Genomic DNA, 18895 nt, shown 5'->3' with positions numbered 1-18895 from the left:
ACCATATTTACCGCCGACTCCCGAGTTGTTCTGACTCGAGAGTGCGCCCACATGGATTGTTTTTCATAATTCTGACACCACACAAATGCAGCATTTAATTGCTTGAGCTATATATAAATATTTTAGCCTAGAAATCTAGACGCACCCTAGCGGCAGCAAATGTAATTTGCAGCCAGGGGGTCTTGCAACTTTCCATTGGTTTGCGAGCTGGAAAAACCAAACTGTGGCCGGGCCAATCACATTGTGTATGGAGTTGGTGGGCGGGCTTATGGCTGCTGTTGTTGGCGAACAGCGGTCTTTCGAAACTGCTTCGGCCGCGACTCCGGAAGACTTGAAGTTCAGCTTTTCTTTGAGAAAAGAACAAAGAACGGCACTCAAGTCATTCTTAAAAAAGGAAGATGTGTTCAGAGTTGTGCTGACTGGATACAGCAAAAGTTTAGTCTATCAACTAGCGTTGCTCTGGTTGGTTGTAGCTCTATCCTATTACGTGCAGAGGGATTGAGCCCCATCAATGGTGAGTTCCAGACCCAACATCTTGATGTGGGTTTGGCTTGTCAGGCTATAAATATTTAAGACTGTCCCCTAAAAAACAACCTCATAAGTTGTTTTTTTTCAAGCAGCAAGAGACCGGGGTTTTTGAAAATAAAATTCAACAGCAAGTTTTACTTTATGGAACAACTACGTCACATTCTCTGTAACATGCTGGAAGTTAAGTAATGTGAACTAACCTTTCTGATTTTCACCCCAAACCTTTTCTAAACCTAAGTAGTTTTGGTGTCTGAACATAGTTTTTTTAAAACACAGCCGTTATGTTCTTGGATTACGTTTGTAGATATGAAGACGTAAAAAACACTCTTGTTATTTCCTGCCATCCCTTTGGGCGCTAATTTATGAAACGCTCCTATAGGTCGTATTGGAGTGTAGGAATGAACTGTAACTTCATCTTTGGTCGAAAATTTGTTATTGTCATTGTTGGGCTATTCAAGACCTCCTTTATCATGTGGAGAAATATCTTGAGTCTTAACATTGATTGATGAAATAGGTTAGCATATTGGTCAAATAAAATGTTTTTGGACCTTATATTATTTCCTAGGGATATTGAAATCGATAAAATATCATTATTTTGATTATCATTATAATGATTTTCTCTATTCATTTCAGTTCCTTGTGGTGCTGGGTACATCAACTACAGTATATTGATTATTATTTGTTATTTGTTGGCAGATAATACAGAGAGTATATATAAGGCAGAGTACAGTTGCTTCCAAATAAGGGTCAAAGGTCAAGTTTGAGCCCAAGATTTTTTATTTTATTTACAGACTTATTATTAAAACAGGTAATAGCCAGATTTCCAGTGTCCTACCTATAATACATTTGCCTAGACAACAAAGACACTAAAAAGGCCTTTTTTCTCAGTTTCACACTCTGGCGAGTTAAGGTCTTTTGCCTTTGCAGGGCAGTATATCGCCGTATGGTTTGCAGGACTTGTTAACATATTCATTTGTTTCAGGCCTCTGGCGTTCTCACAGAGTCAAACAAACTTAACTCAAGCAAGAAAAACCTACAAAGTTGGAATAAACTGTTCCAAACATGATGTTCCTGGCGGCTCACTTGTTTTCCAATCAGAGATTCAAACCAACGACTTTCAAGTAATGGATTTTGCCTAAAGCCAGCTGCTGTGTATACTGTACAGCTGTATGCTGGTTTGTGTTATTAAGAAGGGTTGAAGTTTAGAGAGCAGCCCGGACCATGAGACCTCAAAACACCAACACTATCACACTTATCTCAATCCAAGCTGTTCCACCACCGTACCAGATTAATCACTATAGGAGCGGAGGTCAGGGGGTTATGAGTGAGAGGGGGATAGATGAAGAAAACTAGAGAGAGAGAGAGAGGGAAAGAGAAAGCTGTGGATGAACAGACACTGCATATGAAGCAAAGGGGAGGGAAAGTAACAGATGGACTTGTGAGGATTAGAGAAATCTGGGTGTGTTTCAGATGGAAACTAACCCAAGACGGAGAAGGGAAGTGATGAGCACAGAGGAAAAGGTGAAGGAAAACCGAATTCCTGTTCGAGGAGAGACGAAGGAAACACAAAGAGTCTCAAACACGGTGAGTCGAGATGTTTGTTTGAGATTTAAATTTGTTATTTATTTTTTTATTTTGTTGAACTGATCCAAAGTTGAGCGTGAACAGCAGCTGGAGTTTTCCAATGAAGGCAAAGATTTCAGCTTATCATGCTGAGAGGATACCGATACAGGGAAAGCAATAGAGTGTGTATTCTACTTTTATTACCTGTGAATCTCCTGCAGTTTAAGTGTGGATATATATCCATGGTTTTAGTGTCTCTGTAGTGAAATTTCGATCACTCAAACAACTACTAAAATCACAAAAAAAGAATGTTCTCTTAGCTGGGATAGTACATTGAGTGTGTGTCTCAAAGCTGTTTGCTGGCATTAGTTAATCCGTCAACTATTGTTAACATGGACAGGTGTGTGGAGACGTTACGTCTACAAATGTACAGTTACCAAAACTGCTTCAGTGTACTGTACAGATTATAGTTCCACAAATTCAGAGGGCTGTATGCGGAAAAAATTGCACAAGATAAAAGGAGAATGACATCCTTCTGACATTATTAACTATATCTATATATATATTTTTAAGACAGACAAGTCACCTGTAAAGCGTCTTCTGTTTTCAGATATTCTGGCTGTTTAGACACTGCTCAGGTTGAAGGTTGGTCAGAGCTTTGATGGGAACTTATGGACCTATTTCACAGCAGACATTTTTGACTTGTCATAGTAGGAAAAGCACACAGCTGAAATTGATAACCTTAACGATGGCTCTATTCCATCAAGTGTCCCAGTAAGCTATTTCAGTGAGTCAGCATGCACAACACCAGGGCCTGTCCTAAGTGGAATGAAGCCATCATTAATGGTTTTGAATACACCTTTGCTTTTCCTGCTATGACACGTCAACATGTCTGCCGTAAAAAAGGTCTATTAGGTCAAAAATTCTTTCTACCAATAAGAATGATAAAGCTGTCATTTTTCCCGCCCTAACAGGTGCAACAACACTAACAGGGGACTCAGGAGGATGCCACTTGATCAGTCTAACCACACCCACACAGTCCTGCGAAGAGGTCCAATCAGCCACATTGATTGAAAACACCTGTATGTGTGTTCAGGGCCTTTAAAGGTCCCATGGCATGAAAATTTCACTTTTTTAACATTAATATGCATTCCCCCAGCCTGCCTATGGTCCCCCAGTGGCTAGAAATGGTGATAGGTGTAAACCGAGCTCTGGGTATCCTGCTCTGCCTTTGAGAAAATGAAAGCTCAGATGGGCCGATCTGGAATCTTCTCCTTATAAGGTCATAAGGAGCAAGGTTACCTCCCCTTTCTCTGCTTTGCCCGCCCAGAGAATTTGGCCCACCCATGAGAGAGAGACATCATGGCTTTCAAACGAGCAAAGTGGCAGTTGGTCAAGGCCACACCCCCCCCTCCACCACCTTGCCCACCCCCCCCCCCCCCTTTCTCCTCCTCAATTGCTACAGACACAGAAATGGCACATCCTAAGGAAAGCTCATTGTGGGACTGGCTCTAGTGGCTGTAATTCTGCACCAAGACTGAATTTTGGGAAAGAGACTTCAGATACAGTATTAGGGGACCACTAAGGTCTATATAAAAGAGACTTCAGATACAGTATTAGGGGACCACTAAGGTCTATATAAAAGAGACTTCAGATCCAGTATTAGGGGACCACTAAGGCCTATATAAAAGAGACTTCAGATACAGTATTAGGGGACCACTAAGGTCTATATAAAAGAGACTTCAGATACAGTATTAGGGGACCACTAAGGTCTATATAAAAGAGACTTCAGATACAGTATTAGGGGACCACTAAGGTCTATATAAAAGAGACTTCAGATACAGTATTAGGGGACCACTAAGGTCTATATAAAAGAGACTTCAGATACAGTATTAGGGGACCACTAAGGTCTATATAAAAGAGACTTCAGATACAGTATTAGGGGACCACTGAGGTCTATATAAAAGCATCCAAAGAGCACCATGTCATGGGACCTTTAAACATTGAAGACCTAGTGTGCACTGATGCAGAATATCAATAAAGGACCAAAAAAAAGGACAGAGATGACAATGAGTCTGAGTGCTATGTTTACTGGGTTTATTGGATGTTAAAGTACTGCCCATGCATTCAAATTTTTTGCCTTATTCTCACTCAGCCTCATCTGTTACCTGAATCCAAAATAAACCCACATTATGAAACATAATTGAAATTGGTATTTGGAAATCAAAACACTTCCTACAAGCCTCTGTGTCTTAAACATCCTTTGAAAACCCCAAAACTGAAATAATTCAGATTCAAGTTTTTTGACCAGTGACCAAACAATGTTTTTGAGGTAACGGCATACAGGAATGGCAAAGTGAAGTGAAACATCAATGACTCGAACAAAGACACGGTGACTCAACTGTTCATCTCTTAATCCCGATGATCGCCTCTGTCTCCCTTCTTTACTTTTAGGTGGTCGTGCAGACAAAGAAAGCATAAGAGTCGGTTGTCATTAATCTCATCCACCTAACCCTGCAAGATTACCAGGAGATTACCAGGCTCAGAGGTAGGCCTGAGATACCGGACTAATCACTCCCCTTGGGACCTCCTGGAAAGGTGAACGAGCAGGTTGAAGAACAGGATGTGCCCTGAGCGCGCCGCTGATTAGTCTCAAAATCCGCAGGACAAGATTACGGCGTTTATCTTCGCCCGTGGGGTTGCAAAAGTCATAAACAACAGAGAAACATCTGAGACGTGATGGCGGTGGAAACATGGGGTAGGGTCGCAGCTCGGTGAGAAGAAATGTGCGTAGTCAAACGTGTCGCCTGGCTCGTGCCGTAACATCGAGAAGAAAGGAAATTTAATCTGATGAACTACTTTGCTGTGGAACGTGGAAGAGGAGGAGAGCTGGAGTTCCTCCCGCAACCTCTTGCCTCCACATCTGTCTCTGTCTTGCTTGCTGGAGGGGATTAAATCCCAGCACTTCATCTTTCTCCACTCCACTGTCCCCTGACCTCCGCTCATCGACTGTTCTTCTTCCTCGAGCCCCCACTCTCCCTCCATCTCTCTTCACCTCTGGCCTTTGTTCCACTTTAATCCCCTCTCCTCAATTCCTCTCGCTTTTTTTCTCCTTTTCATCCTCCATGAATCAATCTCAGTCGTCACAACAACCCGCCACGCTTCAGCACTGTGGTGTCACAGAAACCCCCCTCGCTCCTATGATCCTCATCCTCATCCTGATTAGTCAACAGAACCTGCCAGGCTCTTGCAGCCATTTTTGAACCAGCATCAACCCCCCCTCAAAGTGAGGACTCATTTCTCTCTGAGTTCCTTTGAGTCCAGAAGCAACAATGCTGGAGAACATGTCCAGACGTAACCGCTCCCTGCTGTCACTTACCCTCACCTCATTGGCCCTCACCCTGTCCGTCTCGGCTTTCTGCACCTCCTATTGGTGCGAGGGAACACACAAGGTGGTGAAGCCTGCCTGCCTGTCACCTGTCAAGTTGAAGAACTGCGGGCAGAACAACAGCCAGCCGTACATCACAGGTGAGGCCGGGAAATAAATTCAGGTATTATTTTGGTATGGCTGCCCTCTGGTGTACAGTGTCCATACACCAGATACTGACAAAAACCCAATAGGCATTGATTTGGTGATTTGCGCCTCTCGCAAAATCCTGGTGTTTAAACTGGGTTACATTTAGTATAAAAGTAAAGGATTTTTACACATCTGGATTACACGCAACCATTGTTTCGACAGCATCTCAATGTTCCTATTTCAACATATTGCTTCACATCAAAATTCATCATAAAAATGATAATATACTGTATACCAACAGTTATGTGACACAGAAGTCTCAACTAACTGCAGCCCAGTTTGACGTGAGACATATACATGTTATTTGGAGACTTAAGAGAGATGCATCTCACTATTGTGTCAAAAAAGCTTTCACTAATTTGGCCAAGAAGAATCCAACACTACATGTATTGTTAATTTAGTACTTCCATCATGTTTTTAGTGCTGTTTATCTAAATTATTTGCAGGAAACTTCAACAACTGTCAATTAGATTTGGTGGAAAGTTTGGACGTGAGTCTAAGAACAGTGTGGATCCAGTAACTTTTTAAAAGGAGGCAACTATCGCACTGGCATATGTATGCTATAGGCTATGTATATTTTGCTTGATAGGTTTAGCCTGATGCAGGTTGATTTCTGAGTATTTACCAAAATACTCATAAGAAAACAACTCAAGAACCTACTGCTAATTAATTAGGAGTAAATACGCAATTCTTCTCCATCCACTTTCATTTGGCACATAAAATGAACTAATCAGTAATTTATTTACTTTATTACTCACTTAATTAATTGTCGTGCTTTGCCGGACCATCCACACGCTGCGGAGCGGCCCCACAGCATTGCGGGATGGGAGAAAAACGTGCTCTGGTTTATTGGCATTTCTTTAAACCAATCACAATCGTCTTGGGCGGCGCTAAGCACATCTCAAATATATCCATACATTTTCAGTGACTTTCACAACAGCTTATTTGCATTATTTGTGTCACTGTTACAACAGCCATATTAAATGAGTATGATCATGTTTTCACCAGGAAATAATCAATAACAATCCAAAAAAAGGCCACTTTACATTACCTGTTGCCTGACTTTGGAGATCTTCGACTCGTTTTATCACACATTAAAATCACATTGTTACCATATTATGCGCTATTGTCTTTTGACCAGGTTTTTGTTGGTCAATGGCGCAATCACTTCCCGCTGCCTCAAGATAGCAATACGCCAAGAATGCACCTGAACACACCTCCCTGTAAGACCAGCACGCCCATGGACGCCCAGATAGGCGCAGGTGCATTTGCTTTTTAAATGACGTGGGTGCTGGACGGGAAATTGCTTTGGCCTTTGTGCTGCGCCAGGTGCAAGATAGGGCCCGTAGAGTATAGATATGTATAGTTACTGTATGACCTGTATGTGTATGCCTGTTTACACAACATTTTATTTGATATTTGATATTTCACTTCTAAGAACATCTCAGGGAGCGTACAGCATTTTGATAATGTAAGAAAATATTTCCATTAAGAGTAAACACTAATCTACTGCAGGATTTTATGGCATCCACGAGATTTCTTTGCACCTCATATTTAAGTATTTTACACTTGACTTGACTGGCAGAGATTCACATAATCCCGGCTTTGTTTGCTAATCTCAGAACTTTGTATCTGCATGTTATCTGGATTCCCTGACCCGCTGTTTTATCTCTCGGCACAAAGCCTATTTGTTTCCATGTAGTATTCAATTTTCTCTCTGTAGAAAATGACAGATTACCTAAAGAACAGTGTTTCAAGGCAGGATTGCGTTACACGCTGTGATCTACTGGAAGCCCCTTTTAGGATTTATGCTAGAGTTTCTTGGCATGCTGGCTTTATAACCTATCCTAAACTGCATACAGGAAAATATTTAATTTCTAAACATCTTTTTTCTCCTCTCTCTGCTCTCTCTATTTTTTTAATACTTGTTTTTAAGATTTTGAATGGGTTAGCACCTTCTTGTTTATTAGAGCTTTTACATGTTCACATCCCTGTCAAAGCACTGAGGTTGTCCAATCAGATGCTCCTCAATGTTTCCAGATCCAGGTTAAAAATTATAGGTGGAAAAGCCTTTTCACTAGCTGCGGCAAATCGATCAAATCAAATAGTTTACCTATTTAAATAAGAACTGACCGGTCCGCTGAAACTTTCAAGTCCTTGGATAAGAGCCACTTCTTTTCAAGTTTAGTTTTGACACCTTGACCTTTTCTACTGTTGACGTAGGTTAACACTTAAACACTCCTTAAAAAACAGATTTGGTTAGTTGAAAAGCAATTAAAAAAGGCATAAAGGTGTTAAAAAAAGAGATTAAAGGAGCCACTGGACAGGACAGTCAACAGGAGTTATATTCCTTTAAAAAAATGTTCCCCGATCTACGCCAATCTCTCTCCCAGTTAGATTATACCCTATTAAATAGATTAAATACCATGGTGCTACAATATGACGATCAATTTAAACAACAATAAATAAGTTAAAAATGATAATTAATTTAAAGGGAACGTTATAAGTGCTTATTGAATAGAGTTAGGGTTGGGGTTATATATGTTGTCCTAGGTCTAGGATTAGGGTTATATATATCTATATGTAGGCCTAGGGTTAGGGTTTTATATATATATATATATATATATATATATATATATATATATATATATATATATATATATATATATATATATAAGTAGGCCTGGAGTTAGGGCTAGTGTTTGTTTATTTTATCCATTTTGGTTTTTTGAGCTTGTTAAGCACTTTGGTCAGCTATGGTTGTTTTTAAAAGTGCTATATAAATACATTTGAACTTGAACTCTACTTTCTGTACCTTTGGATACATTTCCCTCCTGAGTTTATTTCTTAATTTGTTTTCTTCACTCCATCCAGGGACCCCCACCCCAGACCCGGGGCAACCGCCCTCCAACGTGACACTCTCTCCGCTGCAGAAGGAGGAGCTGGCCAGGATACAGAGAAGGCAGCTGGCCAACGCCGTCAACTACATCTGGGAGACGGGCGAGGATAAGTACATGCTGCGCTACTTCCACACCGGCTTCTGGCTCTCCTGTGAGAAGCACAATGAAGGTTTGTGATCAATATGACAAGAGCCCTGTGGTTAAACAGCTGAGTTTCTAATCAAAGGTTGATACTTGGAAACACCTGCGTGGTACCTGAAATATGTTTACATTTTTGGATTAAATACTCCATTACAAGTAAAAGTCCTGCATTCAAAATACGCAAAGTGTATGCAAATGTACTTAAAGTATCAAAAGTAAAAGCACTAGTTTTGCAGAAAAAAAACACTTTGACTTATATATTATTATGTATTATACAATTAGATTGTTAATTCTTATCAGGCATCAGTGTGTAAGCAGCCTTTTACTGTTGCAGCAGCTGAAGGTGGAGCTAGTTTATATACAGTTTGCTGGTGTAGTCCAATGGTTCCCAACATAGTGTTCAGGCCCCCTCATAGGGTCACAAGATTTGTGGGTGTCATGATATGGTTAATGTAGTAGAGTAGTGGAAAATGCTAAGTTCTGCTACAATTATTTTTATTCATTTAACCCTAACCCTAACCCTTTCATATATTTATGTAAAATCTTAAACTGTAAAGTAACTAGTAACCATTTAGTGGAGTATAAAGTAGAATTTTAAGTATAAAGTAACAGAAAATGGAAGTACAAGTATCTCAAATTTGTACTCACATCCAGTACTTGAATAATGTAATTAGTTACTTTCCACAACTGAATATTATGATGAACCCTTCCCCCCTATGTTTTCATTATTTATACAAAAATATCCATACTTGCATAAAAGGTGCAAAGTAAACCGGTTATCACAAGATTAAACAGCAGGTATTTTAATGAGATATTAACAGTTTGTGTTTTATTTTCACCTGTTATATGCATTGATTGAACCGTCCACTTCAGCAACTGAGTGAGGATCACAAATCATTGTTACATAAACGTATCCAGTGTGAAAGCCACTGTCAGTGGAACTATTGTGGCTGCCAATAAGCATGTGTTTTAGTCAACATAGATTATTTACAGTTAAGCCTCTCTCTTCAGTAATCACTAAGGAGAATAATTTGTACAAGCCTGGATTATTGTATCCACAGATACTGTAGCAGGGAACATCTCTTTATAGGAAAACAGGCTTTTTGTCATTCCCCTTTTTTTTATAAAAAATGCACTTTCTGCTATTCCAAATATCATGTTTTTATTATTTAATGCTACTGCATCATCTCCTACAGAGAGAACACCAAGAATCAAACCTCATCAAACCTTCTTCAGTCACTGCCACTCATTGGTTTACAGCTGTTCTTTAATTCTGTCACAATATATTATAACTGTAGATATTAAATGGCAGGTGATCCATGATTCAGACCCTCCTCCAAACTAGCACACAGTATGTGAGAAAGCATGCACAGAGCAAGCTTAGGTACCCTGTAAACCAAATGTAATCACTGGCGTGTTTTGGTCCACCAGAGGACACTGTGATTGCTTGATATTTCAGCAGTTTGACCTTTTTATTCCTCCTCCCCATGGAAATGTGAACTACTGGGCTTAAATCAACTATTTGTATTAGATTTTCAGGATTTATAATGAGTATACAATAGAAGTACATTTTCAGCATTTGCAAGAGATTATTTATATCATCCCGCCCCCAACAAACTACTTGCAGTTGTACAACTATAATCCTTGTGCTTTTGTTATGGCCGAGTCTTTAAAGACAGACATACGTTTTGCCTTCATCCCCTAAATGATGGTTGATATTTAATTTTAATAAGATTCAACATGGTTAATACTACTTTAGTGTGTAACTTTTTGATATTAATGAATGCCCGTTACATTCAAGCCATTGCCAAATGAGTTGCAACAAAGCTAATTCAGACTATCAGCTCGACACAACTCTCTCTGTATTTCCCAATTATGGATATGTTCAGAAGATTGTGTCGCCCGGTCACTTTCCCGCGCAGAAACTCAAGTGAAGATAATGACCTCTTCTGAAGAGTCCATCATGTATTTTTAATCCTCCGTGTCCTCCTTGGCTACTAGCAACTAGGTTGAGGGGTGAGGGGCGACCACGTAAGGCTTGTATCATGTGGACGCACTGACAGTTTTGTTGTCATTACATAGAATTCCTCATTCCTCACTACGCACTATAGCTTTAAAGACAGAAATATAGCAATATACAATAAGTACATAACTTAAATGACCTGATGACCATCAGGATGTCGATACATGAGCTCTGTTGTGATTGTTCTTCCAGGTGAGGATCAGGTAGAAAAGTGCCGCAGCTTCATTGAGCTGACCCCAGGAGAAACACAAGGTTGGTAACAGAACATTTTTCCATCCCCACAGCCAAACATTAACTACTAATCAACTGAAAATATACTATATATTTATTAAATTACTCATTGTCAAATCCTTGCTTTTCCTTGTCAAATCCTTTTTTGGCTTGAATGAAGTTTCTAAGGATACATATAATGTTTTCTTTTCCCACAGGTGTCCCTTTAATCAATTTTCATCCCCACAGCCAAACATCTCATCAGCCGCAAAGATAATTGTTTTTTAAAATTTCTCAGCTTCTAAATCCTCGCTTTCGTTGGCATAAATTAAGTTTTTGAGAACTCATAAAATGTTTTCTTTTCCCACAGGTGTCCTCTGGCTTTCAGTCATCAGTGAGTTTATGTACATCAGTCTTCTGGCCATGGGCTTCCTGCTGATGTGTGTGGAAGCGATTTGCCTCTGTGCCAAGAGGGAGATGAACGCCCTCAAGATCAACGCCTACGCCGCCATGTGCACTGTCCTCTCAGGTGAGGAGGGGGGGGACACTCTGAGTTGTTATAGAGAGGTGAAGTCCCTCCCCTTCCGATGGACCACCATGGGACACTTAATGGAAAAAGTATGTACTGTAGTGAACGAGGAGATTCATTATTTTTGATCCCGTTTTTGAGCCATGAATTACACATATGATGTTCGTCAATTTTCCAAGTCAAGAAAGTTTCAGTTTGTTGTAAAACTGTTGGAGTGAAAGACTGTGAAAATACGGAATTAGAAAGACTACTCACTTCAAAGTCACATCGGTGATGTCTCGCTGAAGCTACGGTGTTTTTGTGTTTTGTACCAGGATGTATAATTACTCAAATGAGCAACACGTCTTCCTCCTTTTGCAAAATTTGTTAAATTGACAAACATCATACGTGTGATTTATTGCTCAATTCAAACTGGATCCAAAAAATAATGTGTCTCTCCCCATTCACTACTGTACATATTTTTTTCCGAATTAACGTCTCATGAGGTCCACCGGAAGGGGAAGGGACTTCGCCTCTCTATAAAACGTCACTCTTTAACTTGTGTGATTGTACACAGCCCCAAATACCATTGATGGTAGTTGTTTAAATTAGTACTAATTTGATCACTAAACTGCGCCCAGGTATGCAATCTTGTCTTTGAGTGAAGTGATGATATATGCTAAATAATTCCTTCATTTCCTCTTATGTAAATACTTTCAAATGTTTTCTCCAAAATGATCAGACTTATCCTCTCTTCTTTTTCTCGTTTTAACTTTATCTCTGTCTTTTCTTCTTCTACCAGGTTTGATGGGGATGGTAGCACACATGATGTACACCACAGTGTTTCAGATGACTGTGAGCATCGGGCCCAAAGACTGGAGGCCACAGACCTGGGACTACGGATGGTCTTTTGCGTGAGTTTGTTTGAATTTACCCCCTTCTCCGGAAATCTGATTTAAGCGTGTTCACAAACCACATTTAAAACTGTGAATTTTTGCAGCGAAAACAATTCATTTTAAATGTTTTGCTGCAGTAAGATTGCCTATCTGGGTGAAAATTTTCCTCCTAATTTGAGCCGTTTTGAAAGCCGGAAAGTCCAAACTCTAGGAAACTATCTTAGCTCATTATCTGTGTTGCACCATCATTTTATTTAATTTACCTGAGTATAAACTGCATCACAACTTCAAGCACAGTTTTGAGACAATAACAAGACAGGATTTCACTACGTCACCAAACTTCTAGCACCAAATATACACTGACACATGGATGCACTTTGCTGTGCCACTCGTGGTTTGACTGGGCCTTCAAACAAACAAACCGTTAGCCTGACCTGTTCTCCCAACTCTTTCCACCCTCACCAGCATGGCGTGGCTGTCGTTCAGCTGCTGCATGGCGGCCGCCGTGGCCACGCTCAACTCCTACACCAAGACCCTCATCGAGATGAAGCACCGCGCCCGGCTGAGGCTGGAGGAGGTGCGTGCTGCTTCCTGCGCCCCCTCCTACGAGGAGGTCGTTCGAGCCGGCAGTGGAGGCGTTTACTCTGTCAGTCAGCTGATTCAGCTCGGCCAGCAGGGGGCGCTCATGGACCCTATGTGGGCCCGAGGAATGGGACCAGCGGTCGGCCCTCTGGCGTGCGGCGCTGGCGGAGCTCTGCTTATTGGTGGAGGCGGAATTGGAGTTGGAGGAATGGGAGCTGTTGGGATGGGAATGGGAGGAGTTGGAGTCGGAGGGAATGTTGTTGGAATGGGAGAACTGGGAATGGGAGCAGTAGGAGGAGTTGGGGGAATGGGGGTTGGAGTAGTTGGTGTTGGAGGAAATGGAGTTGGAATGGGAGCAGTAGGAGGAGTTAGGGGAATGGGTTTGGGAACGATGGGGGGAATGGGAGGATGTGGAATGGGAGGGGGGCGACTGGTGGACCCTCATGGTATGGTGGTGGTGGAGGGATGTGGCACTGAAGGATGCGAAGACTGTGAACGGGAGATGGACGAGATAGATTACGCTCTGCAGGAGGAGAGAGAGGACTCGCTCTGCTAAGACTTTAGGGAGCCGAGGACTGTGACAATATCTGATCGGGATTGGCTCGACACGTTGTATTTGAAACTGCATTTCGAGATTACAAGATTTGAACAAATACCTCCAGAAATATTCATTGTTTTTTTGTATATGTGCAGTTTCAAATGATAATTACAGCATGTTTAGTCACACAATGGTCATTTCAAACTGTGATTTGATTTGGGGACAGAAAGACATGCGCAGAGACTCACAGCTCCAATGGACTGTTGGTTCATCACGTTGTTACAGCTAACGAGTTAGCAGAGTATCGTCTTTTTACACGTCCAGCAGACATGGAGCAACATTATCGTCCCATTGCAAACCTCTGCTTTTATGAGGAAGGTTGGAGCATTGAAACTTAGACATCTATGTGCAGCAGAAGAACCAAAACTATTGGCTAAAAGAGGCCAAAAGCTGCGTTGAGTCTTGTGTTGATTCATAATTACAACAGGTCACTGGTAGCGACTTATTTCGGACAATGACTTTGCTGCTAATGTGGACTTGTGTTCAATATGCAGTAGCACCCGTGAACCCCTGTTAATGTTTTGAAACTCCTTTCCTATAATTTTATTTTTATTTATTATTGAAATTTGAAGTTTGAATGACCAGAAGACAAAAAGTGTATGAAATGTTAAAACAATTGCCTCTTTTTTAACAAAAAGTAGTTTCATGGAAATATTTGAAACATGTTAAAAGGACCAAAAGGCAATAATGTGTGGTCATGTCCATAGAAAGCTTTGTCTGCTATAATTTAATAATCTTTTAAAATCCTGTTAATACTTAATTACAGTAATACTTAATAATGGCTAGGAGTGGCTGTTCTATATGTTCAATAAGAAATCAGCTAACAGCTATTTCAGGCTGGATGTACACAGAACACAGAGAATAAAACAGAAATTGGTTTTGTGATGCTATGCAATGACGATTATCTTCCAGGAAAATGTTGCTAAAAACTTCTGTTTTCTCTGCTCATGTAAATACAACCTTACAGTGACTTCTTCAGGGAATGCATGTCGTTTTATGACTTACGAGATGTGTAAGAGGATGTGACATTATTTAATTGTTAAACTCAAAAGGTTTGATAAGTATATGATGTTATTTTTTGTTTTTTATCTGTTTGCATGAATGGATGAAAATCCCCTCCAGTGTAATATGATGTAATAAAAACAAACCAAATTGTCTAATGATGTCTTATCAATACACGGATTCCATGTAATCATGTAATCATCAACTTTATGTTGAGACAATAATGCTAAATCACATTTTGTGTTGCAGAATTGTCAAAATAAAATTGCAATAGAACATGATATTCAGGTTGTCTGAAAAGCATAATCATATGAAACACTTTTAGCTTTTTCAAAACGTTAAAATGTGGTTAGCTTATTTGGGGAATCCAAGGTTTTACAAGTAAAACTCCTGTTCATTTCTCTCATAGAAAACTTCTAGACTCAGATGCCCATGAAACTCTCCCAGTTAAATCATCAGTTTGAACATTAAGAAACTGCTTTGATTAATTAAAAAATTAAAAGGTACAAGACATTGTGCACAAGATTTTAGGGAAGGCTCTGAAGGAGCAATGTGGTAAAAAATGATGTGTTATTATTTGTTTGGTACTTTGCCAGGTATGTCTGTCAATCAGCAGAGTTCGAAGATGGGTGTGGTCCAAGCAAGGGCGCCACAAGTAGAGGGGTACGAATTAAGGAAGGTGCCATTGGCCCCCTCACTTCACACCCATGGCCCGATTTTGCGTTGTGATTAGTGTGATCCCATCGCAAGATGGTCTCTAGTTTGCATCTATTCCATTCAATTTTATTTCTAGTATCAAATCATGACAAGAGTTATCTTAAGACTAGAGATGCACCGATAGACCGGTTAGTGACCGGAATTGTCCGGTTTTCACGTGCTCGGCCATGACCGGCGAACGGCGTGTCCGCGCTATTCTCGCACATGTAGGGAACCTCGTGAACTAACCTGCTACATGTCAGCTGTTTGGAAATTTTTCAGCGTGTGTGCAAAAGATAACAAGTTTGCAATATGCTGTACCTGCAAGGAAAAAGTAGGGCGTGGAGGGACGACACCAAAAACCAAAATCAAATTTCTTTAGTTGGCTATTGGATGTGAAAAGAAGGAAATGGTTCTAACATTACACTTTAGATGTGTGTGAATTTCCCACACCAGGAGTAATTTATATATTTCTATTTTATAGTGATTCATTATCTGTTCTATGTTCTGTGCAAAATGTTCTATTAAAGAAAAGACAGAAAATAAATATTTGTGTGTGCTGTAAAGTGGTTAGAAAAAATGAAATCAGAATCGGCTAAAATCGGTATCGGCTGGCCTAACTCAAAGAAAATCGGAAATCGGAATCGGCCTAGAAAGTTGTAATCGGTGCATCTCTACTCAAGACACTTTACAGATGTAGGTAGATCTAGACCACACTCTATAATTTGCAAAGACTCCAAAAATTGTATTACTTATTCCTAACCATTTCAAAACTCTTTACAACCCAGACAAATATAAAGGAATAAAACATTATCCGGATTTGTTTTACCTGCAGCCTTGTATGCATGTGACCTGAGTTTGTATACCCAGTAATTCTGTGTTTATCCATAAAAGAGGAAAAGCCAGAATGAAAGATTACAGCAACAGAGAGATTTGGACATTAAGACAGATGCTTTCAAATGCTGGACAGAAGATTATGTCAATAATCTCCCCAGTCAGGGAAATAAGACTGAGATAGAGAGCAAGAGATTGACATTATATAGGCAGTGAGGCAGAGATAAACGGGGTTGTCAGGTCAACGAGCAGTATGCTGAAAGTAATTAAAAATGTAAACTAAGTTGAATTATACAACAGTTTATGTAAGATTCAAAACAACCCAATGGAACATGCAATGGTTAGTTCATTTATCCATTCAGTATCTGTCACTATGTTTGTTAAACAGCATGCATTCGTCCATTTTATATTTTATTTTGAAAATTCTAAGGATGTTGCAGCTTCCATTTGACATAACAAGTTTGTGAATCCCAATTATAAGTTTAATTTGTATATTTGTATTGGTTATATATTGCTCAAATCAAAGTTCCATGGTTCCAAGTGTCATTTTTTTAAAGAGGTGATGTTTTTTTTTTATTTTGGTAGAAACCCTCCAAACTAAATTTCCTCTTTGGTAAACTAATTTGAACCTAATTTGGCTTCATAATGAAAAAAACAGCATGCTTACTTTTCAAAACCACAGCAGATGTCTGTCAGAAAGTGGAGCAAGAAAGTAAACTAGGTCTTCTCATTACGAAACAATATTAATCTTTTATATACAGACTATTGTCTGTTTATCTTGAATGAAACCGGCCAACTGTGAACATCTGGAGGCCTTGGGAGGTACGAAGGCTTAGGCTCTGATTTTTAAGACCACAACACTAAAATATTCCCAAAAAAACAAAATATATTACAGACACAAACTACAAAAGAACAATTATTGCAGGATGTTTTTCAATCTTTGATCTAGTCTACCATACATGTTCACAGTCTAAGCAGCAACATACTCTGGATAATCTACAGGTTACTCTGGATAATCTACAGACCCCTAGGGGAAAAATTCCACACAATCAGAGCTATGTGGTATGTGGATTATCCTTTGGACAACAGTTTTTTTAATGTAATCCCTCTGTTGATAGAGATGAACCTGTGACATCAGTATTATGCTGTGTAAACAGGTCAAGAAGTGGGTTGACTGGAGCACATATAGACCAATGTCATTTGCACCTGTGGAAAGGGGGATTGGTGATGTAGGGAGGGCACCGCAGTTATGAACCCAGTCACAGTTCTTTTGTGCTGTTTGTGGACACGCTTGCAGTAGGAAACTCTATGTTGGTTCACCACTTTGGTCCAGACTGAAATATATCTAACTGTTGGATAGATTGCCATGGATTTTGTACAGGCATTTGTGGTTACAAGAAGATGAATCTCAATGACTTTGGTGATAATATGATGTAGTGCCACAGTGAGGTTTACATTTGTGGCTTTGAGTCAAATTTCTTGACAACTATTGGGCGGTATCTTAATGCTATAGTGCACACGACTATTTCATATTAACGGACGTCCATTATATTCAAGCCATTGCCAAATGAGTTGATACAAAGCTAGTCTATATCGACAACGTTTAATTTCTGGGATTGTTCAGGTGCCGCCGGAAATTCTGCCTGATGTCCATTACCTTCCGCTTTGGTTGATTAATGAGGACTATGGTTAACTGCTCCTCAGATCTCTGCAGGGTAAATCCAGACAGCTAGCTAGATTATCTGTCCAATCTGAGTTGTCTTTTGCACGACTAAAACAACCTTTGAACGTTCCTTCCTGAGGCACCATTGCTCCGTCCGGCGCCTAGCTATCGAAGGCTTGCGTCACGTGGATGCAACAACATTGTTCTCATTACTTAGAATTCCTCATGGAGGAGACAGAAACTATGCACTATAGATTTAAACTAAAATGGTAAACATTAAAAACATGAACTGCTAAACATCAGCATGTTCAGCCCTGGCTCCTACAATTTATGTTCAAATACAACGAAATTGCATTTAGTTCCGTTTCGAGGGACATGTATTTTGCCCCCGGATTACGTTTGTGTTTGGTGTATCACAATTATTTTTTGAAGTCCATTCAAAGTCCATGGTAGTCCACATAAGGAGGAGACTGCTGTCCGTGTTCTGTGTCAAAGCAAAAGTCAACATTGACTTGTTTACGTAACATACTTATGACATATGAGCATGTTATCAAGCTGATGTTAGCATTTAGCCCAAACTCAAGTTCAGCCGCACAGATCCACTAACAAGGCTGTAAATTCTTCCTTCTTCTTTTAGAGTTCTGCTGATTCATTACCACAACACAACACTTCTTAACACAATACTGACACACAATCCCACAATCCTAGTTTTTATTACGAGTAACAGTATAGATAAGGGAGAAGAATGAAAAGACTTCTGACATCATAAGTTTTATTACAATTTCATGCATTTCATACAATTTCAGAACTGAAAAAGTCTCTCGGATGAGAGACAAATTGTCTTCAGAAGCTTAACCAAGTCCAGTTGCGCTTGAATTTAACCTTCTTTGAATACTATGAACTGGATGACTGAGAACCCTTACAGATACAACTTCATGGTTTTAATTTTGTTGTCAGATGAATTAAACACTATAAAAGACACACCATTAGACAATAACAAGGGCCCAGGTACAGTTACACTTTGCCAACCCGTTCTCATTCCCAACTTGTAAAATACTGATGCTTGGTCAGTGGCTCTCAGCGTCAGATACCAATACGCAAAAATCACCCTTTAGCGTCTGTATGGAACGCACCGGGCAGAGCAGCAGCTTGACCGTGGCACTGTAAGATGACG

At 40.0% G+C, this 18895-nt stretch overlaps 1 protein-coding gene across 1 annotated transcript; it reads left to right on the top strand.

Annotated features, from left to right (window-relative positions):
• Positions 1-5604: 5604 nt before the first annotated feature.
• On the top strand, positions 5605-13607 carry LOC114567978 (germ cell-specific gene 1-like protein). The gene is made up of 7 exons (XM_028597294.1): positions 5605-5619; positions 8543-8719; positions 10925-10984; positions 11313-11471; positions 12253-12364; positions 12812-13071; positions 13351-13607. The coding sequence occupies exons 2-7, from the start codon at positions 8683-8685 to the stop codon at positions 13482-13484; spliced, it is 762 nt and encodes a 253-aa protein (XP_028453095.1). The 5' UTR covers positions 5605-5619; positions 8543-8682; the 3' UTR covers positions 13485-13607.
• The last annotated feature ends 5288 nt before the right edge of the window (positions 13608-18895 follow it).

This window comes from Perca flavescens, chromosome 14 (genome assembly GCF_004354835.1).
Source record: "Perca flavescens isolate YP-PL-M2 chromosome 14, PFLA_1.0, whole genome shotgun sequence".
Classification (NCBI taxonomy): Eukaryota; Metazoa; Chordata; class Actinopteri; order Perciformes; family Percidae; genus Perca; species Perca flavescens.
This window is presented reverse-complemented; position numbering and strand designations above follow the sequence as displayed.

Bases quoted from the DNA above. Each gene is read 5' to 3' on its own strand.
- LOC114567978 (XM_028597294.1), top strand. From the start codon at position 8,683: ATGCTGCGCTACTTCCACACCGGCTTCTGGCTCTCCT. The intron at 10,985-11,312 runs GTTGGTAACAGA...CTTTTCCCACAG, and splicing joins GACCCCAGGAGAAACACAAG to GTGTCCTCTGGCTTTCAGTC. The intron at 11,472-12,252 runs GTGAGGAGGGGG...TTCTTCTACCAG, and splicing joins CATGTGCACTGTCCTCTCAG to GTTTGATGGGGATGGTAGCA.